The sequence below is a fragment of the Bubalus bubalis genome, chromosome 8 (assembly GCF_019923935.1).
Source record: "Bubalus bubalis isolate 160015118507 breed Murrah chromosome 8, NDDB_SH_1, whole genome shotgun sequence".
NCBI classification, from domain to species: domain Eukaryota; kingdom Metazoa; phylum Chordata; class Mammalia; order Artiodactyla; family Bovidae; genus Bubalus; species Bubalus bubalis.
Window position 1 is genome coordinate 60,059,927 of NC_059164.1, and position 26,276 is coordinate 60,086,202.

The window sequence follows — 26,276 nt, forward strand, 5'->3', positions numbered from 1 at the left end:
AAAGTGCAAACGAAGGGAACCGGGGGCTAGGGAACCATAATCTGTGGAAGATTTTTCTGAATGGGTAAGGTCAATCCCCAGGAAAATTATGGTCTTCCTTCAATCTCACAGGTAATGCAGGTCGTGAAGGAACAGGTTATGAGAGCTCTTACAACCAAGCCTAGCTCCCTGGACCAGTTCAAGAGTAAACTGCAGAACCTGAGCTACACAGAAATCCTGAAAATCCGCCAGTCTGAGAGGATGAACCAGGAAGATTTCCAGTCTCGCCCGATTTTGTAAGTTACCTCTGACCCCTGCCTTCTCAACAGCTCTGACGCACCATTTCTAGAGTGAAAGCCTATCACCCAGCTGGGCTGTGTTGCATGGAAAGCCCATGAAAGATCTCTACTCAGTTCCTGAAGTCTCAGCAACTCCTTGAGAAAGGCTGGGCAGGGGTGGGCTACGGGGAGGTGGAGGCAGGAGGTGCTGGCAGAAGAATCTAAACCAAGAAGTGACCCCGTTACTGATGAGTCCTCTAAGGATTTGCAGCTGAAAAGACTGGAAACTTTTCTAATACTTGAGACAATCTTTTTTGTTTTGTCCATAAAGCTATATTCTATATAGGCACTCTTGAGTGGCAAGATGTTCTGCTCCAGCCAGCATGAGACTTCGCGATAATTAAAACAAGAGGACCATTGAAGTGTCATGAGTGGGAGGGAGCGTGAGCTTGACAGGGAGCAACCCACTGTCTCCCTGCCCCATTGGCTCTGCTTCGCCTCAGAACATCTCATGTGGCTATCAGCAGAACATCTCTTGTAGCTATCAACCCAGAGGCCTGAGGTGAAGAATCAGGGGGTTCGTTTTCACAGGACTTCGCATCAGGGGCACTTGCAATGGTTGTGTAATTTCATCTCCATCTTTATGATGTTCTAAACCTTGAACATGAACGCTGTTTTAGACAGTTTCCTTTATCTTTTCTTAGTATTGACCTGTTTATCTTTCTGTGTCCTTTTCTTAGAACTAGGTCGGTTTTGTTACCTTATACTTCATAGGAAAGAAAATAGGAAACAGGATGGGAAGTAAAGAAGGTGTTTGACATTTACTCTCATTCTTCCCTCGAAAGACTGAATGTGGCTTCTTCTGAAATCATCTTACATCCTTGGTGTCATGAAGCACCTCTTCAACATCTCTCTCTCTCTGATTCCTTTTCTTTATCCCTGCTTTCTGTTTCTTGCTCCAATATATCTGATATGTTTAGTGCTTGGTGATTTGCAAAGTACCTCCTCATGTTCCTTATGCTACAATCATGTCCTCACACCTGTGTGAGGAAGGCAAGTCTTATTTCTACTTGAGGACCAGAATATAGTCTAGAGAGGAAAGGACCTTGTTGGCAAGTGTAGGATCCAGGACTTGAACTCCAGCCCACAGATCCCTTAGCTAATATTCATTTCCCCTACCAGAGCTGCTTTGCCAAGTGCAAGGCTAAGATAAAGTTTTAAAAGTGCACAGAAAAAAAAAATAGCCAAGCTATAGTATCTTCTGTGTTTGTTTTCAAGCCTTAAGAAGCATCATTAGAAGCTGCAGAGCAGAACTGTGGGCTTTTGTGGGGATGAGGTTAGGCAGCAGGAGAGGGGAAATGCTTCCTCAGGGCCTTTGGTGGCTCATTCGTGCTTAGTCGCTCAGTTGCATGCGACAGTTTGGACCCCATGAACTGTACACTGCTAGGCTCCTCTGTCCATGGAGTTCCCCAAGCAAGAATACTGGAGCAGGTTGTCATTTGCAGTAGGTTTCCATTTCCTCCTCCAGGGGATCTTCCTGACCCAGGGATCAAACCCGCATCTCCTACATCTCCTGCATTGGCAGGCGGGTTCTTTAAACCTGAGCTACGGGAAGCCCCTTTGTCAGCTCACATCTATGTAAAACCTAACCCATATCCACAGCAAGCAGCAGGCAGCACTTGTAAGAGGCAGAGCTGGGGTTTTGCTTTGGTCATCAGCTATTAATAGAAGAAGAGAACAGCCCCTGAATGCCAAGTAGAAAGAGCTTTGAATAAACAGCTGACTCCTCAGAGATGCAGTTTATTTCTTTTTTTTAATTAAAAGAATCTGTTATTGAAACATAGTTGACTTGCAATGTCATGTTAGTTTCAGGTATACAGCAAAGTAATAGATAGTTAGATACTTTTTCACATTCTTTTCCCTTATAGGTTATTACAAAATATTGAATATATTTCCCTATGCTATACAGTGGGTCTGTGCCAATTATCTGTTTTATGCATAGCAGTGTGTATATGTTAATCCCAAATTACTAATTTATCCCCTTCATCTGCTTTGGTAACCACAAGTGACCATGTCTATGTCTCTGGGTCTATTTCTTTTTGGGGTATAAGTTCATTTATAGCATTCATTTTTTTTTAGATTCCACATATAAGTGATATTAAATGATATTTGTCTTCCTCTGTTTGACTTACTTCACTTAGCATGAGAATCTCTAAGCCCATCCATGTTGCTGCAAGTGGCATTATTTTATTCTTTTTTATGACTTAGTAGTATTCCATTGTATCTGTGTACCACATCTTCTTTATTCATTTCTCTGTCAATGGACATTTACATTGTTTCCATGTCTTGGATATTGTAAATACTGCTGCTATGAACATAGAGGTGCATATGTTTTTTTGAATTATAGTTTTCTCCGCACATATACTTAGGAGTGGGGCTGCAGGATTCTATGGTGGTTCTATTTTTAGTTTTTAAGGAACCTCCGTACTATTCTCCTGGAGAAGGCAATGGCATCCCACTCCAGTACTCTTGCATGGAAAATCCCATGGACAGAGGAGCCTGGTAGGCTCCAGTCCATGGGGTCGCTGAGGGTCCGACACAACTGAGCGACTTCACTTTCACTTTTCACTTTCATGCACTGGAGAAGGAAATGGCAACCCACTCCAGTGTTCTTACCTGGAGAATCCCAGGGACGGCAGAGCCTGGTGAGCTGCCGTCTATGGGGTCGCACAGAGTCGGACACGACTGAAGCAATGCAGCAGCAGCAGCAGCATACTGTTCTCCATAGTGACTGTATCAATTTATAGTCCTACCAACAGCGTAGGAGGGTTCCTTTTTCCCTACACCCTCTCCAGCATGGATTGTTTGTAGATTTTCATTGATGGCCATTCTGATTGGTGAGAGGTGATACCTATGCAGTTTCTCTCTTGCAAGGAGGGACAGAGGCCCTTTGCCCCATCCCGGGACCTACAGTACTGAAATGTTGGATTTCATGTTTGTTTCAGCAGATGTGTGAACACAAGAAGATTTTATTATGCTTTTGACAACAATTCTTAAAGCCTAAAGAGAATCTTAAGGGACCACTTCAGTTAAGTCCAAAAGGCCAAGTGATTCTAAATTAATGTTTGACCATGACTTTGTTTCAAATAAGACTATTAAGTGCTTGTCAAGTACATTTTGCTCCTGCTTTGACTTCATATCTTTACTTCTGAAGTTTCATTTCCCTTGCTTTCCCGTTATTATAAGAAACTTTTATCTTTATGTTTATTATTATATACCTTTATGCTTATTGTATAGACAGAAACTATGAAAATACAAAAGAAATCTCCTGTATGTATATACATTGGCATCATCACTTGGGCATGGGACTAAAAAGCACCATGGTCCACCAGAGCTCTGGTAAAGTCATAAAAACTTGTCAGAGCTATTTCATGGGGGAGGCCATGAACCAGCCTGGTCCCTATCCTGGCCCCTGAAGTAGGCAGGAGGCTACCAGCCTCCAGCTGCTTCTCCAGTGATGCTCTGTCTGTTAGAATGATCTGCTAGACAGGAACTCATTGTTGTAGTTGGATGAAGTCTAAATACTGCCACAGTGGCTCATGGGATAAACCCACAACAAAGAAAATGCAGAGAACCATGTATGATTGTATTCATTCATTCATTCACTTAACAAGTATGCATTGAGTAACTCCTTCCTGCAAGGTCCCGAGGTGCTGGGACAGGCAGAGAACCAGAGACACTTGGCTGTCCCTGTGCCAGGCTTTAAAGCTGAGCTTAGCAGGGATTATCAGGGACTGTGCTTAGTGCCAGGTGAGAGGAAGCGCAGGCAGGTGGGTTGTCACAAGAGCACATAAGAGACACATCTAACCTAAGCTTGGGGCTTAGGAATTCATATTTTAGAACTGAAAAGCAACTTTAAGATCATCCAGTTCAAGCTTTTCATTTTGCAGACTGGGCAGTGGCTGAGCTGGATGGTTGATCTCTGGTGCAGAACACCGATAACCATCCCCTCTCCCTCGCCTGGCTGTTGCACACAGCGTGGAGGCAAATCTCAGAGCCACGACGATCCCTCGAGGCGTGCATCTCATTTTTATAAAATGTTTATATTTCCTGAGCAGAAAAATGCAAGCTCTGGGTGAACAAATATTTTGGAAGACTGTGTATTCAGTGGGCTGAAGAAGCTCTGTTTTCTTTCTTAGCTCTTGACTAATTATTTCAGAAGGAGGTATTTGTTACTTTCTACTTCGTGTGACTTTCAGTTCAGTTCAGTTCAGTTCAGTTGGTCAGTCGTGTCCGACTCTTTGCAACCCCATGAATCGCAGCATGCCAGGCCTCCCTGTCCATCACCAACTCCCGGAGTTCACTCAGACTCATGCCCATCAAGTCAGTGATGCCATCCAGCCATCTCATCCTCTGTCATCCCCTTCTCCTCCTGCCCCCAATCGCTCCCAGCATCAGAGTCTTTTCCAATGAGTCAACTCTTTGCATGAGGTGGCCAAAGTACTGGAGTTTCAGCTTTAGCATCATTCCTTCCAAAGAAATCCCAGGGCTGAACTCCTTCAGAATGGACTGGTTGGATCTCCTTGCAGTCCAAGGGACTCTCAAGAGTCTTCTCCAACACCACAGTTAAAAAGCATAAGTTCTTCGGTGCTCAGCTTTCTTCACAGTCCAACTCTCACATCCATACATGACCACTGGAAAAACCATAGCCTTGACTAGACAGACCTTTGTTGGCAAAGTAATGTCTTACAGGGCGGATAAGTTCATCTGCACAACTGACCTGAGTTAATGGATATAAAAAGCTTAAAAAGTCCCCAAATAGATCATTTGCCATGATGTTGGAGGGGGAGGGGAGCTGCAGGGACAAACACCATGGAAGCAGAGTAGCAAAATGTGAAAAACGCAGACCCAGGAGCTAACAGACCCGGGATCAGATTCCCAGGCCATCGCTTGCAAATGTGGCTCCTCAGTCAAGTTCTATCACCCATTCTGAACCTGTTTTTCTCATTTCTAAAAATAAAGTTAATAAAATGTCTATACTGTTGAGTTTTTCAGAGGACTCAGTGAAGTAATACATGAAAAGCCCTTAGTATATGCCCTGCACTTAACAAACACTCTGAGAATTAGTCACTCTTATTATGAGTCGATAACCAGAATTTAACAAGTTGTCTCACTATCAATATAGAAATGGTAAAACTGACACTGTGAATATATTCGTTTACACCTCATCTTATCTCGGAGTATACAGTACAGGTAGGTGATGAAGGAAAAAGGAAAAGCAGATAGAGCCAGGACTGCCTGTCCTGCAAATCTACATGCCTGTTAAAGACTGGTCACAAGCTTTGCTCATGGCTTTCATAGCCAATGCCAGTGTTCAATGCAGCCTCTGTTCTAGATGAACACAGGTCCAGGAAGGAGGCTCACCAGTCTAGTGGTGCTGTCTGTCCTCGGCATATGTCACTGGCCTCATTGGGCTTAGACTTGGAATTCTCTTCCGGAAACAGTGCTAGACTTTGAACTGCTCTTCACACACTCATTTATTCTACCTCCATTAATCTTCCTCCTTTTATTTATTTACAAAGCTTTTAGCTAGAAATAGAGGAATATTTATCAAAGCAGAGCTAGTGAACCCATGACCTTGACCTCACTGACCCCAAGCTGAGAATGTCAAAGCCCAATTTCAGCCCATGTTTATTACCAGGATTCCCCCAGAGGTCATATCTCATTCACAGAAACACCATGTAGGGATTACATATGTTTTCCTAATATGAGTGAAGTCTGCAGCTACTGAGCCCATTTGCAGGAAAGAAGAGGACATCACTTACAAAAAAGAAAAAAGCTATTCCATTTCCCTCATTGCCTAAACATGTTTTGGGGTCCTTGGGGTTCATAACAAGAAAAGGTAACCTTTGTAGCAGCAGATCCACTTATTCTGACAGTCCATCCCCAGAGATGGTTCATAACGGAAGGTGCTATGATGACAACATCTGCCTCTTACACTAAAAATCATAAATCATCAAGTTCTTTCCGTTATTCCTCCTTTTGGTCCTCATCTCTGCATCTTCATCTCCATTTTAATAGTTAACTCTAGCCTAGGAAAACTATTCTTTAAAGTTGCATCTCTAACCTAAGAATTGATGAAACTCCCAGTTTCTCTCTCCCATGATTTCTCCACCTCATTACCCCAACTTGAAGCCAGGAGCAGTGACTTATTGTCATGTGTGACTACCTTGGCTATCTCCCACCTTCTTGTCCATTCAGAGCAGGGTTCATCAAAACTGCAATTCTGAGTCCATTCTACAAAAACTGAACGCTGATAATAGGTAATGTTAGTGATCTGAGTGCCTGAGATGAGACCCTGTGAGACCCACACCAGAAAAGTAAAGGCACAGAGAGCAGATGCACCAAGCTGTACCATTGGGGTGAATATCCACATTCAGCTTTAAAACTGGTCAGATGGAACAGTATCAAATGCCCTGGTATTTGAGGCCATTTAAGTTCAAATATGTATCAACAGCTTACTAGCATACCTGGTTAGGTGGCCAGATCCTTTCATATCGCTTTTTATTCTTTATTTTTTTTCTCAGGAGTGAATAGAAGCAGTTTGCACAAGAAACACTTGTACTCCTATTCAGGGCTTCTGTAAGCTATTTCTCCATATGTGAGATGGGACTGATGATATTAATACCTGTTCCCACAAGTCGGGGGTTCTTTGGTGGGGAGGAGAGAAGGGTGTTAAATGAGCTACATTTGCCTAGTACACTGCCTGGCTCATAGCACACACTGACTGAATATGTAGGGCCTTTCATACCTGGGAACAGAATACCACGTGAAGATAGATTGCTTATGATCCAGAGGGAGCCCAGAGTTAAGGCTGAAGCTTACGAAAAATGTGAGCCTAGACTACAGTATGTTACGGGCACAAGAAATGTTTGTCCTGAGGAAAGGCGAGAATATTATCTAAGCAAATCCAGAAACGCTTGGCATTCCTGCCCAGTGCTTACAGCTCACTTATACTCACACTGTCCCCTTTGTAAGGAAACATTCTTGTTCCCGTTTTACAGATGAGGAGAGACTTAGAGGAGTTACGTGAAATGCCAATCATGAGCAGAGCCTAGATGGAAATCCTAGTCTTTTGAGTTTGGGTCACTACTTTCAACACTGCTCTGAGGGCTAGACTCTAGGTCTCTCTATACATCCTCAACTAGAAAAACTCTAGCTTTAATATATTCAAATATGAGGGTGCTACCTAAAATTTCACAAGATAAAAAAATCTCTGCTCTTGAAAAAAAAAAAGGGTTCACAACCCACTGTACTCATCTTTACAGCATGGTACATCCAAACCTAAATTACATTGTATTAGCCCGAGACAAGATGCAAATAATCCTTAATTTATGCCCTCATTATCCCAATCTCTATGGGCTAAAATCTCAGACGGTATGTTATTCCCCTTTGTAAGTGGTCCTTTGCTTCACCCAACGGTGTGTTTGCTGTACAATAGTCACCGCATGGTTGTCCATCACTCCTGTTTGGTCAGATCACACATGTAGTCTAGGAGTTTATCTATCTGCTATAAGGAGTAGAATATGACCAGAGGTTCATTGTCTCAGAAGAACTAAGTGAACTTTTGCATAAATTTGTATCTGTGACTTTATAAAACAAGAGACAAAATGTCTCTGGAGACATTGGTCTAGAAAAATGTCACTGAAGTGGTTGGGGCTCTTGTGGGTATTCTGTAAATGTCAGAGAATCTATACAGTTACTACAACAGATAACCCTGTTTGCTGCTAAGTCGCCTCAGTCGTGTCCGACTCTGTGTGACCCCATAGACGGCAGCCCATTAGGCTCCTCTGTCCCTGGGATTCTCCAGGCAAGGATACTGGAGTGGGTTGCCATTTCCTTCTCCAATGCATGACAGTGAAAAGTGAAAGTGAAGTCGCTCAGTCGTGCCCGACTCTTAGCAACCCCATGGACTGGAGCCTACCAGGCTCCTCCATCCATGGGATTTTCCAGGCAAGAGTACTGGAGTGGGGTGCCATTGCTTTCTCCGAACCCTGTTTACTGATGCTTAATAAATGATCTTCTAAAGCACCAACCTAGGAGGTCTGGGGATGTTCAGGAGATGAAGCTTTTACTTACCTGCCGTCTCTGCCATGGTGCCCTTTCAGACAAGTGCTATTCTCAAAGTGCGTTGTGGAATATGTGTTTATCCTTTCACAGGGAACTAAAGGAGAAGATTCAGCCAGAAATCTTGGAGCTGATCAAACAACAACGCCTGAACCGCCTTGTAGAAGGGACCTGCTTTAGGAAACTCAACTGCCGGCGGAGGCAAGGTATTGTTTCCAGACCTAGCAAGGAAGAACAGTGGCCTGCTCCCTAAGGAATCACATGGGTATAGGTGTTGGTTTAAGGGTCGGCTAAGCAGCATTGTACTCAGAATAAAAATAGCTGTAACTTATTCCAGGTAAGTTTTAATTTCCCATGTAGATCCAGGAAGAATCAAAATCTAAAATCAGCAGAAGACCCGTGGAACTGAAGAGTCACCTGAACCATTTCATGCCTCATGTCTGCCAGAGGTGGTCCCACAACAGCTAACATTACTGAGTGTTTACCATGAGCCAGGCTCTCACTTGACGCATGTTAATGCATGTCATCTTCCCAGTAAACTTATGAAGTAGCTAGTTTACAGATAGATAAACCAAGGCAGTGAGGGAAACTAAAGCAGTGGGGTACAGAGTAACTTACCCAGTCACAGAGAGTAGGGATTTAAACTCCAGCATCTCTATGGCCCTAATTTTTAATGATTCACTATGCTATCAGGAGTGCTAGCATCCACTGTCGGTGATTTGATCTTGGGATTTTCAGCATGGATGGCCCTTGTTTTCAAATCCCCATACTGATTCTCTTCCAGGTCAGAATATTTTATTCATAGTATAAGTAACAGTGAACCATGGCGGGATAGAATCAGTTTTCATAATCTTGCAAGAGAAATTTCTGAATTGTCTTTATAAGTTTTAATCCCAAAATAATGAGTCAAAATGGGTTCCATTAAACTAGTTCCAGTAGATGGGAAGCATGTCCAGCTGTTTCTTAGCCAGGAAGGTAAACTCCTTTGATTGCTTTCTTGACATATGGCTAATTGCAAAGTCAAGGTATTTGTATTCATACTGTCCTAGAAACAAATAGAAAATAAAATTGAAATATAAAATTCAGGGAGAGGTGAAGAGATTGGGGAACAGTCAGGAAAAAGAATAAGCATTAGCAACTGTACCAAGAACAAACATCAGTTATGACCCTGGAGAAACCCTGGCAGATATTTTTGAAATCTGATGGATGCCCTGCTTAGACACAGCGTCCATCCACTAATGACATACATCACTTCATGTTTATACTGAGCCCATCCTCCCAGCCATTTACTTTTAATGGCTTTGTGCTGAATATTGAGTAAATTCAAAGTATTTCAAATGCAACCATTAAAAATCATATTAAGAAACGTCCAAAGGCAGAACTTCCTTGACAAAAGAATATGCAGGTCATTCCCAGGGGATAAGAAACCCTCACTGATGACAGTGAGCTTCAGGCTGGGCCTCAGGAGAGGACAATGGGCAGAATAAGAAAGAGCTGAGTTACAGCTGGGACTGAGAAAGGCTCACAGTAGGAGGAAGGCACTTACCTCTTCCATTCAGCCATGGAAGGACTGGCTCACTGCTCCTTCTTTGCTGCATCTCCTGCATTTGGGCACCTTCATCAGAGTGGATGGTTCTCCAGGAAAAGAGTGTGGTACAGTGAGGAGAACAGGAGCCCTGGAGCCAGATGAAGTGAGTGCCATCCGGCCTCTTCCTCTGTCCAGCTCCATGACCTTGGGCAGTTCCCCCATGAAATGGGGATAACAATGCCTGTCTCCTGAATTTACTGTGAGGAAGAAAAGTGGTCATGAATGCATCTCTTAGAAAGCAGCTAAAAAAAGGCAGGGTGGGGTGGGGGGGAGTAGAAGGTAGTTACTCTTTTATTCTGGAAGACCCTGTAGGAAAGAACAAGGAGCTGGGGGTGAGTAGCCTTGGTTCTAGGCTTCTAGACTTCAACTCTGTGAGGAACCACTTGAGTGTCTTTTGGCAGGACACGTGACCTCTCAGGTCCACAATTTCTCATCCGTTAAGTGGGAGTACAAGATCAGATGATCTGTTATTTCAGTTAGCCGGATTGTCTGTTATATGCCCTGATCGCCTCGTTGCCTTTGGCAAAATCAATAGTCAGGGTGTATTGCCCACATTAGGTAATTTATAAAGTTTTTATTTACTTGACACTGGGGAGAGAGCACAGAAGTGGGGGAGGGGAAAGGTAACAAATATACCCATGCCACCAAATGCCCCCATTCATGGCCAGCTATTGATACAATTCTTCTGAATATAATAATAATTCAAAGAAGCTAATGTAACCTTCCAGTCTACTCCACCACAAGACTTCCTTTTCTAGGCTGAAATGAGTAGATTCTATTAGAATAATTCTGTTTCTAGATGTCATAATTACAGCTTTTTTGGCTAAAAAAGCGTTATTTCCAAATGTTCAACTTTTTCAGTTTTCTAAAAATGAATTACCTAATGAACAAAAAATGATTAGCATCTAGACTATAAATTTATTAGTTAAACTCCCTAGGGAGCATGACCATCTGTGTTTAGTACAAAATCATCCTTCCGAGTGCAGAAAGGAAGGCTTTTTGGGGTTTGGTAAATTGATTTAAAATCTGGTGACTAGCTTTGTGTGCTTAAAAATAGAGATTCAAAGCAGACTGTGCTGAAATTGGTTTCCTATCACCCCATCCAAACATTCCATTCAGATTTACACACATTAATGAGGACATGGAGAAGGCAATGGCAGCCCACTCCAGTACTCTCGCCTGGAAAATCCCATGGACGGAGGAGCCTGGTAGGCTGCAGTCCATGGGGTTGCTACGAGTCAGACATGACTGAGCAGCTTCACTTTCACTTCTCACTTTCATGCATTGGAGAAGGAAATGGCAACCCACTCCAGTGTCCTTGCCTGGAAAATCCCAGGGACGGCAGAGCCTGGTGGGCTGCTGTTTATGGGGTCGCACAGAGTCAAACACAACTGAGGCAACTTAGCAGCAGCAGCAGCAGGTGTAAAATTATTTGAGAAGTAAAATTATTTCTCAAAGTCCCTTTGAGAAAGGTAAGATATGAGACAGGGACACCCATGAAATTTATCTCTGGTTAAACAGCAAGTACAAAGGGCCCATGCATGACCACACTCCCTCTAAACTTGTCTGACAGGGAGTTAGACACAGATGAGTGGATTTACATATTAACTCTCTAGGGGAAAGTAGGAAAGAGGCTCCTGTCCACCCAACTGGAAAGGGGAGGAGCAGATGTAGAGCCCTTTATCATGCCATGTTTGGCTAGAAGGTCCCTGAGTTTCTACTTGCCCATCATTCTGTCTGCCTCATTTGCAACTCTGCTGCTTGGTTAGTCCAATAGAGATATATACAAATGTGGATTTCTGGGAATTTTGACCACAGAAGAACTGAGAAGCAGTAAATCATGGGAGATACACCATGCTGCGTCCATGTCCTGCCTCCCTGCCTGCTAGCCGGTTAGCCTTGGGCAACCTAATAAATCTCTCTGTGCTTCTCTTTCCTCATCTGTCAAGTGAAGACATCAGTTTCTACATCAAATTGTTTCGAGAGTTAAATAAAATCAGGCATGCATAGCGCTTAGTCCAGTACTCAGCACATTGTCAAACATTCATTAATGATATTTAGTATTTTAATTTATAGTTACTCAGAATATACATTCTTATTTTTTGATTTTTAAAGATTTTTTTTTGGATGTGGACTATTTTTAAAGTCTTTATTGAATTAGTTACAATACTGTTTCTGTTTTATGTTTTGTTTTTTTGGCCACGAGGCATGTGGGATCTTAGCTCCTCAACCAGGGATTGAACTTGCATTGGAAGTCTTAACCACTGGACCACCAGGGAAGTCCCTAGAATATAGGTTTTTAAACATAGGCCATGGACTGCGTAGTGACTGTCACATATCTGCTTCACTCTGTCCTGCACTCACTGTGGAGTGTGAAAGGCTTTTGTCCACAGTCCTTTATGATAAATTTGCCTTCTATCTGTGTTCCCTGGGCTTCTCAAGAGAGTTAAGATGAAATCTCAGAAGCTGCCTACATTTGAGCCATTTGCTTCGTGAGACTCTACAGGCTCAGAACTGCCTCCTATTTTCCTTCCTTTTCAGAGATTAGGGTTTTTCAGAATCACTTGCATTGAATAGTCTTGATTAGAGCCCAGGGCTACACATTGGAGTGTCATTTTCAAGAAATCATAGCATGAAATTTCTACTTCTCTTTGAAGACAGTGCCCATTTTGTTGACCAGCATCCCTTCTCTAAGCATTAACTTGACAAATCTAACTTGAAACGCAGGGATGAACAAAACGTTCACCCAGAGGAGTTGGCGTGCACCTGCACTTCAGCCGCAGTTGCTGTACCTGCCCTGCCCTTTCATTTCACTCCAGAGACCTGCAGTCAAGTGGTACATTCAGCCCATTTGGGGGCACCGGTTGTTTCTTCCTCTTGGACTTTTCTTTTAATATTCCATTAAACCTTGTTATCAATGGCACCCCACTCCAGCACTCTTGCCTGGAAAATCCTATGGACGGAGGAGCCTGGTGGGCTGCAGTCCATGGGGTCGCGAAAAGTCGGACAGAACTGAGAGACTTCCCTTTCACTTTTCACTTTCCTGCATTGGAGAAGGAAATGGCAACCCACTCCAGTGTTCTTGCCTGGAGAATCCCAGGGACGGTGGAGCCTGGTGGGCTGCCGTCTATGGGGTCACACAGAGTCGGACACGACTGAAGCGACTTAGCAGCAGCAGCAGCAAACCTTATCATAACTCATTTTTACAAAAAAGGCAAATATATATAAAATGTACATTGTCAAAAGAATAAAAGCCAGATTATTTTCAGGAAAAAAGGCACTTTCCAATAGATCAGAATAACAGATAATCATCCAGTAGTGTGGATGAGAGGGGTTATTGTTAACTAAAAGGTACCAAGGTACTGATATTTGAGAGCTGGCTCTGTGAAAGATGAGTGACAGGTACTCTATATATGTTTTACTCATATAACTTTTAGTGTTATCTAACAAAGGAACCATAGGAGTCCATAAGGATTTTTATAATTTGGCCAAGACTCCATAGCTGATGTGTCAAGGCCAGGTGTGTAACTAAGGTCTGTGGACTCCAAAGCATCAGTTAAGCTAAACCATCTTGAAGATGTCTTCAGGGCTCTGGAGTTATCTTTTGCTGTGAAACAAGAGTCTCTGGGGAGGCAGAATTCTGACTCAAAACAGGAGTCTCTATTCTGAAAAATGTTCAGTGTAGTGAGGAAGATTTGAAAGGCAAAATGACCTTCAGTCTGTATCTGTGGTTGTTGTCTTCCTTCACTGAACTCAAGAATATTTCCCTTTAAACACATCGCTAGGATCGCTTATGTTTTTGTAACGTGGGAAGGTTTGAAGCGGACCTTCGCCTGAGCACACTGAAGACATTGCACATTTTAGGTTAACCTAGGAAAGACTCAAAATCTTAGTGGAAGTGCCATAAGAATTCGCTTTAGTAAAGGTCACTTGTCTCCCAAACACAGGATTCTTAGGGCCCCCTGGGCCAGCAGCCAGCTGCCAGCTGTAGGCTTTGCACACAATACAAGGATGTCCCTGAGTCCATGATAGAGTCAATCAGGACTCAGTTCTTGCTGTGGCCTGTGCCTCACTTTACAAACCACATTTCCTACTCAACAATGGTAGCTATTATTCAGCTTGCCCATCTGCCCTAAAGACCTGCTGGCCAACTCTACACTCATCTGCACTTTGGATACAAAGACAGGCAGTGAACTGTACTGTTCCGTATGGCTACCTATGGCTATTTGAGTTAATTAAAATTAAAGAAAACTCAAAATTTCTTTCCTTACTATTAAATAAAGCGGGTACAGAGTATTTGCAGTGGTGCAGAAACTTCTATCAAATATTACTGCAAGAATTACAGTTGTCAGGGGTGATTAGCTCCATAATGATCTATGTGACATTGGGAATAACTTTAATCAGCCCTGGAGACCTTCTTACCAGGCTGTGAGCTTTGAAACCAGCTTTTCTCTCTGTCCTTCAGATACACACACATGCACACACACACACACATACATACATACACAGGGAAAAAAGTGAAGCACAAAATTATCTCCATATTTTCAGTTTTTTAGTTTGGGGAATTAAAAATGGCTATTAATGTAGTAACATTTGTAATTGACTGAAAGACCTCCATATTAACTCCTGCTTTCTCTTTAAAGGCTAGTAAACAATCTTTGCTAATGTTCTCACTGCTTCTTGCTAATTGCTTTTAGTGACACAATCCACTCATTCATTGCCCAAAGGGATTGGGGAACTAGTAACATCATGCTGGGTTTTGAAAAGAAAATACATGTTTTGCTTACCATAAAAGAAACTGCAAATCAAGCTGCCACCAGTGGCTAACACTGAAACTGTCTCACCCAACAAGTCAGTGTGCTATGCTGGCTGGAGCCGGCCTCTCTGCTTCCTTTATAGCTGCTCTGCCTTCAAGACAGACACACAAGTTACGATGCCTCTAAACCTTCCCGGAGCTAATGACTCCAGCCTTTATCCCGAGGGAGAGACTGGCTCAGTATCCACCCATTTGTCTATGAATCAAAACAACCTTCCCAAGCCCTTCAGCCCGTCTCCCAATATGCTGTCATCTATCCAAAACGTCTTATTTGATGGGAGGAGCAGAACACATCACTCACATTGATGATGCACAGATCTTTTGCTCTCTACCATTTTAGTGGTAGACAGAGAAAGAGGAACTTCTGTGGGATAAGAGAAGAGGTAGTCAGAGGTAGAAGGAAAACCAAAAGACAGTGGTGTCTTAAAAGTCCAGAGATTCCAGGGCAGAAGAAGAGGGTGGAACAAATTGGGAAAATTTTTTGACATATACACACTACCATGTGGAATATAGACAGCTAAAGGGAATGGCTGTATAACACAGGAAACTCAGCTCAGCGCTCTGTGATAACCTAGAGGGGTGGGATGGAGTGGGGCGGCAGGGAGGTGTGGGGGTCGGAGGGAGATTCAACAGGGAAGGGATGTATATATACATATAGTTGATTAACTTGATTGTACAGCAAAGACTAAAGCAACATTGTAAAGAAATTATACTCCAATAATAATAAATAAATATATAAATAAATACATACACACCAGGGATTTCCAGTGCCCATGCATGCTCAGTTAAGTCCAACTTTTTTGCAACCGCATGGACTGTAGCCTGCCAGGATCCTCTGTCCATGGAATTTTCCAGGCAAGAATACTGGAGTGGGTTGCCATTTTCTTCTCCAGGAATCTTCCCAATGCAGGGATCTAACCCACGTCTCCTATGTTGGCAGGCAGATTCTTTACCACTGAGCTACCTGGGAAGCCCAGGGATTTCAGATCTGAAAACAAAGAAAAAAAAGGAGTCAAGAGAATTTAGTCCCCTGGAAGGAGGATCTGTCAGCTCTACACTGTAGTGTAATGGTAGATTTCCAGGTTTCCAGGTAGCCTTTTGTGTTTCTTTAAACAAACAGCGACTACAACATTGCAAAGATGATTGTCTTCAACCATCATAAGTAGCCACTGATTTCAGTAGTCTCTAAATGTTGTTGCACAAGAGATCTCTCCTTTTCCTGTTTTTCCTTGTAGTACAGGCAGAGTTGCTGAGTCACTGTCCATATTTCCCAGACCTGAGACACAAGTGTTTCCACCGTCTTTCTTTAAGTTGCCACTAAGAACTGAGGGAGCTCCTCCTCCTTGAGCTTTTCGGCTTTGTCCCTCATGCTTGCCTTTCATCCTGATGACTTTTGCTATATCCAGTAGAGTCCTGTGAGCACTGTAGGCACTCTGCAAATAGTCATTGGAGAAACAGACTTAACCTATTAAATAGACAAGCTATGGAAGTATATGCAGCAAATTTTTGAAGTGTTGCAAATGAATGTAAATTGTGCATTTAGCTCCACAATATATGTTTGTACCACTTAAATTTCCTAATGCTCCCCCAAATCTGTTGAGGATGACAGTCGTCTTTGATTCTGCCATATTGACTCCTGGGCTTCATGTTAGCACTGCTAGTCTCTTGAGTATACCTCAGCTTGAGAAGTGAGGAATTTCTAGAAAGAACAGGCTTACTCAAAATAAGACCAGCATGTCTAAGTGCTACTGCTCACCAACTTCCCTCCCAGCTTTCTGTTACCCTATTACAGTTGCTCACTTAGCCGAAGTCCCACTTCAGAGGTAGCAGGGGAAGGAAAGCACTAGAGAAAGTTTTTCCAGCTGTGGTCATCACAGTTTATTTAGACAAAGTGGAAGGTCCTTTGGGTTGAAGAGATCTCTATAGTCCATCATGCCAGGCCCCCAAGAGCACTATTGGTACTCATGGCTGAAGCTTAGCCCACTCCTATCAAATTGCAGTTTTCCTATTGTGAATTACAAGTCAAATTCTCAAATATGTTCTCCTCATGGAAAGCTGCCTAATTGAAGTGGTTATGAATTATTCAGGGAATGATTTTATTTTCTCCCTTTGAAATGCCCTCCCTGTGTTGAGTGTATACATATAACAGAATTTTGAAAATTTAGCAATTCCAGATGTTTTCCTAGCCTTCAAATAACTTTTTCTTTCCTCTCAAATTTTTCCACTGGAGTTTAGATTTTTTTAAATCTATGGATTGCTGTATACAGACTACATTCAGGAATTCTCAAACCCTATTTATACTTGAGAAAGGAATCACAGAGGCATTTTGCTTTTGTGGATCAAGTTGGGTGTTTCCTTTGTTCACTGTGTGACTTTTGCCTCCATCTTTAAAACTTGGTTTTCTACTAAAAGAATTGTAGTTAAGACATACTTTTTGGTGAAAGCAATTTTAGATAAAAGAACATTTTTGTTAAATGTTATAGAGAGCTTTCTGGTCAGGTTGGCGATTTGTATTGGTAGACACAGTAATGGGGTGATTTGACCCAGGCCACTATGTTTGCCAACTACGTAATTGCACAAAGGGTGTACAGGTCATGGATGTTTTGTGACTTACACATCTTGACTGGTCCTTTTGGGTCCTCATTTATCAATTTAGCCAATAGCAACTGTGCAGCTTCTACATGGCAGGCATTGTGCCAAGGGATTGGTGCCGTGCAATCATGAAGACCATGGCTGTCATCGGAGAGCCTTGGCTTTCTACACTGTCGGGACTGTTAAGTGTCCTGGAGTCTTCTTCTTTTGTTAATAACTGTTCATCATGTCCCCACTGGGCAAGCTGCTTGCCTAAGCTCTATGGCAGATAATGGGAATACTAAGAGATTTAACATGAGGGCACCAACCATCAAAGGAGATGCTGGAGCAGCTAAGAGGGTGGGGAGAGTACCCTTGGCTGCAGTAATCACAGAGGGCTTCCCAGAGAAGGCAGCATCTACCCCCGCCCTGAGAGCTGCACAAAGATCACTATCACAATTTAAGTTTCTTATCTAGAAAAAGCACTCTTTACCTCCTTCTCACTACCTCACAAGCTCATTTAAAAATCGTTATTACATTTTGAGGGAGCAGATGAAGTTAAGCTGAGGGAGTTATTTATAAGGATGATCCTAAGGTACTGGTCAAGCCTATTCAAGGGAACTAAACTCTACGAATTAGAGAGGAGATGAATGTGACATCCTCATTCTTGGATACATTTCTGACTTGGGGTGGTTCCTCATGAATCCCACCCCTTGTGTATGGATTACTAGCATCCTAATAATAGATTCATGATTAGTTTGTGTGTACAGGCCTCAGGGGTGAAGGCCTTACTATGCCAGCTGAGATATGGCACAAACATCTCAATAGTCTTAGAATCTCACAGAAGGAAGTGGAAGCAGAAAAGTTCTGAGAAAGCTCTTTTTTCTTCATCTCTCTCCCTACTTTGTCAGACCCAACTGAATAATTAATCGTGCCCTCATCATTATTGATGAAATACTCCTCTGGAAGTCACCACCTCAGACTTGTTGCCATTGTCCTCAAAGGATCTGGTAACTTTCCCAGTGGCACCAAATGTCTATGTGGAAGGACAGGAGCTAACTGCATACGAAAATTGAGAAGAGACTGACTGCCAGGGCTCTTAGAATTCATTCCTTTCTGAGGATTTAAAATCAAAGAAACTGCCTGTTCTCTCAGGAAAGGCTCTGAGGAAATAAGGATGTCAATATTTTTTGAAAATCAGAATCACTTACCTGGTAAATCTGCGTTTTCTTTTTTTTTTTTTTCTTCCCTCAGACAAGTTTTGGTATTGTCGGCTTTCACCAAACCACAAGGTCCTGCACTATGGAGATCTGGAAGAAAGTCCCCAGGGAGAAGTGCCCCATGATTCCTTGCAGGACAAACGTAAGTGTCTCTTCTGTGTAGGAGGCCTGAGTTTTGGTTGTTGGTTTGTTTCCTGGTCACAGAATATCATACAGAAAGACTATTAACCTAAGTAAACCCATTGGACATGGCCCACCTTGCTGTGAGTCCTGGCCTGAGCCATCTCATCAAGCACAAGACCTTGGTAGATTTGTGGTTAGGGAAAGGAATACTCACCCATCTGTCCTCAAAGATACAAATCTAGAGTTCTAACATCCACTTTTATATTACTTATCCACGTGCTGTTCTAAGAAACAAAACCAGCATAAACCTGATTGTCAGCTGTCTTTTTCTGATGATCCAAAATAATCTCACCTGAATTGTGTGTTTGATACCCTACCACTTTTATTCATTATAGTTGACTGAATGGTGGCTCAGTGGTAAAGAACTCGCCTGCCAATGCAGGAGACAAGGGTTCGATCCCTTGGTCAGGAAGATCCCCTGGAGAAGGGAATGGCTACCCACTCCAGTATTCTTGCCTGGGAAACTCCATGGACAGAGAAGCCTGGCAGGCTACAGTCCATGGGGTCACAAAAGAGTCAGACACGACTTAACAACTAAACAACAACAAGGTATATAAATTAAACACAGTATTATGGAAACATTAAAATACACAAAGGTAGGGACTTCCCTGGCAGCCCAGTGGCTAACACTCCATGCTTCCAATGCAGGGGGTGTATATTTGATCCCTGGCTGGGGAACTAAGATCCCATGTACCGCATGGCCCAAAAAAAAAATTTTTTTTTAATACACAAAGGTAATGAATTAATTTGGAAGAGAAATGAGAGAAAGTTAGACATAGTGTCAGAGGATATCTCAGGTAGAGAAATCAAACATTGAGGAAAAAGTAAAGACACTTTAAAATAACTTTTTAAAGTCACCTTGACCCTGCCATGAATCATATAATTCACAGCTAAAATCCTTACCCCTAGATCCTGGTACCTCCCCAAAATCGCCCCAGGGCCCATGGAAGTCCAATCTGTACTGTCTTCCTTGCAGCTCTTAGCCATCACAGGGGAAAATAAACCACGAGTGGCAAATTCCTGACACACTCAGACTCTAGGCTGACGTATCAGACAGACAACCTGGCATATTCTCTCTTCCTCCAGCTTAAAACTGGGACAGTCTGGTCCTTGTAGTGTCATTTAGTTCAGAAAGCAATCTTATTTCCCTTCATGGGAGCACTGCCTTCTCAGTCCATGTTATTAGCGCTGTTAATAGGAAAGGAAAGAAATCTGAAACCCATTACTGCAGAGTCTGGGATAATGTCTATACATACATTCCTGTTGTGGGATCATTCCAGGCCTCTCTTTTTGTGATAAGGACCCTCCCTTTAAGTCTCAGAAAACCTCCATCCCACCATGGACAAGCTAGAACAGTGGTTCTCAGACTGTGGTCCTTGGACCATCCTCAGCAGCAGCATCACCTGGGAACTTACAGAAATGCAGATTCCAAGATCCTCCCTCCCAGACTTGATGAATCAGAAATTCTGGGAATGGAGCAGCAGTCTCTGGGTTCATGGGGCCTCCAGGTGATTCTGATGCACATTTAAAGTGAGAACTACAGGGCTAGATATTATTGGATATGCTTCCCAGCGGGTCCCTAAATTTGGCTTTCACCAATACATAAACATTTTAAAAGAATAAAAAACTGAGTGGATAGTGGGTTGCCAACTTCAGGTTTTGGCAGGGAAAAAAAGAAAAGCTATTAAAAAAGAAAATCTAACTAAAATTTAATATCACATTCCTTTCGTTGTAAAAAGAACTCAATCACAAAAAAAAAAAGAAAGACCAGAAAGGCCTAACCTTGGAATAAAGGACAGTCTCTTGCACTGAATTAGCTGTATGAAAATCTCATGGTATCTCTAAAAATGAGTGTCTTCATTTTCCTGTCTTTGCTATTAACTGGTGAAAAATTCACTGAGAATCCTCTCTCATGAGCTCAAAAGAACTGTGCAAAGGCCAGCCACTTGGAATCAGAGCTTTAAGTGGGTAAAATGAAGAGTTTGAGGTTACTGTTGGCCATAGCAATCAGAAGCTCTCTACAAACTCTCCCACTGCCTCTCTCTTAACTTGGCCAGGAAATAGAGAAAGTGGTCTGGGCCGGAAAAAATAACACACATCTGGGTTCATTCTTGACCCACATGGCCCAGTGAGTCGGCTCTCCCACGCACTGAATGTATTCTTTATCCCCATATTTATAGGGATCTAATCCATTTCTCAACCCATAGATTGTCATGGGTTGTAGTTTAAATGGAGCACTCTCATTCTAGCTGGCTCTGCTGCTTAGGAAGTCAGTAGCTCTCCCCCTAGAGAAGGTCAGGGCGTGGACAGCACCTAAGCCTTGTATAGGGGCTGTCTCTAGACTTGTCCACAAGCTGATGACCCCAAGCTCTACCAAGGCCTGCATCCCCAAGGACTGGAAACTGGAGTGCCAATGCCAGGGAGAGCCAGCTTGTCAGGGTGGTTGCAGAAGAGGCAGGACAGAGCTGCAAATCTCTGGAGAGCTTTTGGTCATGGCCATGATGCTCATTCAGAGAAAGCATTGCAACAGTCCCTTCTGACTGTGGCTCTGAAACTCTTGTCCGCCCCTTTCCTCTGTGGCCTTAGAAATCTAGGAATTCAGAGTTCCAGAAGAGGTGCTCTACAAACAGTTTACCCATTGTAAGATAAACCAAGAATGCATACCTGTGCAGGTGTTCATGTGTAGATGTGTGTGTATTAAAGAGATTATATCTGTGTGCCAGGTGGGCCAGTGAGGGGGAATATTCATGTAATGAAATCAGATGAAGCTGTTTTGTGCAGGAAATGAGACGGCCCCAGCCCAGGAAACCAAAGTTTGCTGCTTCAGGCCCCCCACCTGGTTTGCATTTAATTCCAATTCTGCATTCTGCCTGGAACAAAATAATCCATCCTCTTGGAGCCCTTCAAAGTCAAAAACCTCATTCCACTAGAAAAACGAGCTGTTCCTTTAATTAATTTCAAGTGCCATTGCTCTTGCCATGTACGATTGCCCTCTCTTGAGACCAACGGGAAAATTGTCTTCCACCCCTTAAGTTAACCAGCTGAATATTGAGATATTGATGAGTCAAATAGTGTAATTGAACCCTCTTAATCCAGAGAATGCAAGTGGAGATTGAGGGCTACTCAGCTGTCTTCGTGCCTAAAAGTTTAGCAAATCTCTTCTCTCGTATTCCTTTTGTTTGACAGGAAACATGGCCCTTGAAAAGTCCATATCTCCTTACCTCCCTTTGCCCCACATTCCTCCCACCAGGTATGCAGACTGTCATCACCCCACTGAAACCAGACTCCACTGCTTTCCAGCAGTGCCCTCACCTCCCAGAACCTCCCTTTGAGAGAATCTAGGCCAGCACTCTTCACTCCTGCATCAAAGGGGCCGGGAGGAGAGGGCTCAGTCCCTCACACAAGACCATTAAGCCTCTTACCACAGAAGAGAGGAGCGGCGGCCAGAGCAAAGCAGAGTGGGGCGATTTGGGTCGTTGAAGCATGCTAAGTAATTTAGGTCCCTCAATCTACAAAGAGAATTAACTCTGATTATTGATAATAAGAATAATTGCAAATATATTTGGAGTGCTTACTCTATAACCAGGCACTGTGCTAAGAGCTCTACATATTAACAAATTGTCCTCCCCATGACTTGAAGCAGTACATACCATTGCCCTTCTTTTACAGATTAGGAAACAGAGGTACACAAAAGTTAAGTAACCTACTGAAGGCCACTTGTCTAGTAAATAACAGAGCAAAGACCTGAATGCAGCTGTCCAACCCCTGGTCCAGATTTTTACCCACAAGGAAGCTTATGCTCCAAGAACTTAAGCCCAAAGTGGTATAGCCGGTAGGTGCATCTAGAACTCAAATCCAGGCTCTGTGATTCTTCCAGCCACTCCAGACTGCCCAATTAGAGGCCAGATCCTCTACTGAACTATCCTGGGATCAGCTTGCCCCTCCTCTGAATCTCTGCCCAAAGGAGTTTCCACAGCGGAGCTATATATACGACAAGTGATCATGCTTACTGGCTACTTCCTGGAGTGATTTCGGCCTCAACTTACTGGCTTCCTGGGGTGATTTCTGCCTCAACTTTTTGGTTCCCAAGGGTGAAAGCTAGAATAATTTTTATCATGATGGCCACATTTACCTTTTTAATTTAAAAAACACATTTCTGTTTTAAATCACAATTAAAATTTCTCCCACAGATATTAGCCATTAAAAAGCTTCCTGAACATATCTGAAGTGATAACCACCTCCAGGGCTGTGTCTGACCTGTGTTTAGCATGATCTGGGGAGCTGACACCTTCCAAACATAGGAGAAAATCATGGCCTAGCAAGAGACTATGGAACAGAAGAAAAAGCGGCTGTCTCAGCTCTGTCCCTCACTAGCTGTGTGACATATTTCTTCTCTTTAGGCCTCAGTCTTCCCATCTATAAAATGGAAATGTTGGATTAGATTGTCTCAATCCAGCTCAAACTGAAAATATCATTGAAAGAAATGAGGGCAGGCCCCAAGGAGTTAAGAGTGGGGGCTAGGGAACCAATGGTGACCTTTCTGGTTCTCGTATCTCTGAACCCCACTTTGTTATGCTGCTCCCACATGAAAAAAAGACCTGATGGAAACGCTGGCCCTATTTTGAAGTAATCAAGAGCCCTCTGTCACCTCCTAGAGTATAGATTCCAAATGTGTGAGTCTAACTCTGCTGGTGGGTTTAGAGAAGATGACATTTTGGCCCTTCCAATGCCTAATTTTCCAGTGCATCCAACAACAAACTATGCAAAGAACAATCTTTAAAAGCCACGCTGTATTTTTAGAATTTTGTGTTTTCCTTTTAGCCACAATCCTGTGAGAAATACAGCAGCTTTTCTCCTTGACAGGGGGTGATGCATATGAAACACATAAAATAAGTACTGCCAGGAGCATGGTAGAAGCATGCCTTCTCTCCCCTGCCACCCGCTTGTTAGAGATTCTGAAGACTGCTCCCACAGCAGACCTTAGTATGACCCTTGTCCTGCTCCGCATGATGGGTTTTCAGAGCCAAGGGGTAACTTACTATTTACCAGTCATAGACACGCTCTCTCATTCACTGAGCATGTTACATATTTGAACAGCAGAAGACTTTCTAGGAGGTGCTTGCTACTCAAACTCCATCTGAAGCTTGAGAAGGGTTTTGGAGTTTGTACATTAATTATATCACAAATTCAGTTCAGTGGTACGTTTTCCACTGAAAAGTAAACACTAAGTAAACCCAACTTCCCAAAGTGCCCAAGTATCTCCTCCCAGAGAAGCAAGTAGGTAGCCAGGTTGGCCACTGAGAACAGGGTTGATTGTTGGTTATGAAAATGGATTTGAGAAGAGCTGAAGTCAATGGCTGTGATCAAAGGAAAGTTCAGAAATCAACAAGGATTGTCTACAAGAGGATGCCGATCCCAAGAAGCCAGGTAGGGGAGGAAGGGGGTCCAAGGTCAAGGGTCAGGCCACTCAGAAGAAGCTGCATTGCTACATTAAGTTTCAGGAATAAATAACCCCCCAAACCTCACTGACTCACAACAGTTTATTTCTCGCTCCTCAATTATATAACTGACACGTGCTTTCAAAGGACTGCTCTGCATGATCACAGGGACACAGGCTGATGGCTGCTCTGACATCCCAGAGCTGTACCATCTGGAGGGACCACGTGGCCTGATGGAATCAGTCCCTGCGGCTGGGGAAGAGAGGCTGATGGAAGTGGGCTTCTCACTGCCTCAGCCAGGAAAAGAGCCAGGCCATCTCCTCTCATGTTTCATTACCAGAGCTAATCATTATTCCGCCCCACCTAAATGCAAAAGTTGCTGAGAAGCATGGTCTTCCATGTGCCCAGAACGTTATTAGTGAGAACAAGTCCTATCTACCAAGGAATCTAGAACCAGGAGTCCAAGCTAGAGGAGCAGATGTGGTGGGACAGAGAGCAGGGGCTGCCGTCAGAGAATCCTAGAAGATTTCATCACAGCACCACTCTTCGCTAGGATTCGAGAGAGCTCTGGAGGTATCATGGATTTGGACAGAGTTCTTAGCAACTTTAGGGTACCCAGAAAATGTTAGCTTTTAAAGAGCCTTCCTGTTATATCATGTTGATATTCTACATATTTTATAATTTTATCTTCATCTAAATGAGGAGGGAGGAGGGTTCAGGATGGGGAACACATGTATACCTGTGGCGGATTCATTTTGATATTTGGCAAAACTAATACAATTATGTAAAGTTTAAAAATGAAATAAAATTTAAAAAAATAAATAAATAAATGTCACCCCCAGAACCCAATGCCCCAATAAAAGTAGGTGAACTTTAATTGTCAAATCTCTCATTATCTTCGTCATTGGAGGAGTCCAAGGAATTAATGAATCAAAGCTTCTGCACATCCTAACTGAGCCCCTAGAGTCCCTTGAGGGACTGAAAGATTAGGAGTTGGAAAGGGACAGATAACTCTGCAGTTTTTAAAATTAAGTTTCCAAACCATCCTGCAGCCTTCTCTCCATCAGATGATCTTAACAAAAGCATTAAGGGCAAAAGTCTTTCCATATCTTTTATCTTCCTGCAAGTCCTGAATAAGACGATAGATAACATCATTTTATCTAACTGCATTATTCTCAGGATTTCCAAGATAAGTGCCAGCTACCATTTCCCTAACAGAAAGGAACGTTCCCTTTATTTAATAGAGTTTAATTTTGTTGTCCATAAACTAGGAATAACAAAACCTGCCTCACAGAATGGTTGTGAGAATTAATGAGATGGCAAGAGGGAGAATTTGGAGAGTGAGAGTTCAGAATGGTTTATGTTCAGATAGATTTTTTTGTAATAGGGTTACTTCCCCTGATTATCCAAAACTCAGAAACTAAAGTGATGCCACTACTATAGTAAGAGATATCAGTCTATAGGAAGCACTTGGCATTTGCTCCTGGCACATAGATGTTTTCCATAAAATCAGTATCAGGACCCCTATTACTTATTATCATTATTGGTTCTTCTAATGCCATCACCTTTAACATAACTATGGTGGGTTTTTTATTGTGTGCAACCTTTTTTTTTTAGGTATTTCTTTTCGTGAAACAAATTCTACTTATGAACATAGATTTTTCTCCCCAGGAATGCTTTCTACCAGAATATTAAGAGTGTATTTTAGTTCCTTGTCCTGGAGCCTGCCTGACTTCTCCCTCTTTTCATCTCTTGTCTCTTCCTGCTGTAGTGTCTGGGAATGGCAGCTGTACCAACAGACTCGATGATGCTTAGTCTTGCTATTTTATGGACACTTACACTGTCACGTGATGTAGTTACTTTCATTTTCTCTTATGAATTTCAGTGCCGGTGGCAGATATCAAAGCTGTGGTGACGGGAAAGGACTGCCCTCATATGAAAGAGAAAGGTGCCCTTAAACAAAATAAGGTATGATTTCCAAATTATTCTAAGTAGTTCTGTCTGCACAATGCAGTTAGTGACTACAATGGGCCCTTCTTTGGTAGCTATGCCTGTGTGGTTGGGGAGAGTGTGTGT

The 26,276-nt window shown here is 42.8% G+C and overlaps 1 protein-coding gene across 4 annotated transcripts in view; it reads left to right on the top strand.

The window, feature by feature from the left end:
* The window catches only part of ELMO1 (engulfment and cell motility 1), a 584,995-nt gene that overhangs the window by 542,598 nt on the left and 16,121 nt on the right, over positions 1-26,276 (top strand). For all 4 annotated transcript variants that reach the window (XM_025292040.3, XM_025292041.3, XM_006053724.4 and 1 more), the window contains 4 exons: positions 112-275; positions 8,478-8,590; positions 18,614-18,721; positions 26,086-26,168. In XM_025292040.3, coding sequence (XP_025147825.1) covers positions 112-275; positions 8,478-8,590; positions 18,614-18,721; positions 26,086-26,168 — 468 coding nt within the window. The remainder of the gene's footprint in view (positions 1-111; positions 276-8,477; positions 8,591-18,613; positions 18,722-26,085; positions 26,169-26,276) is intronic.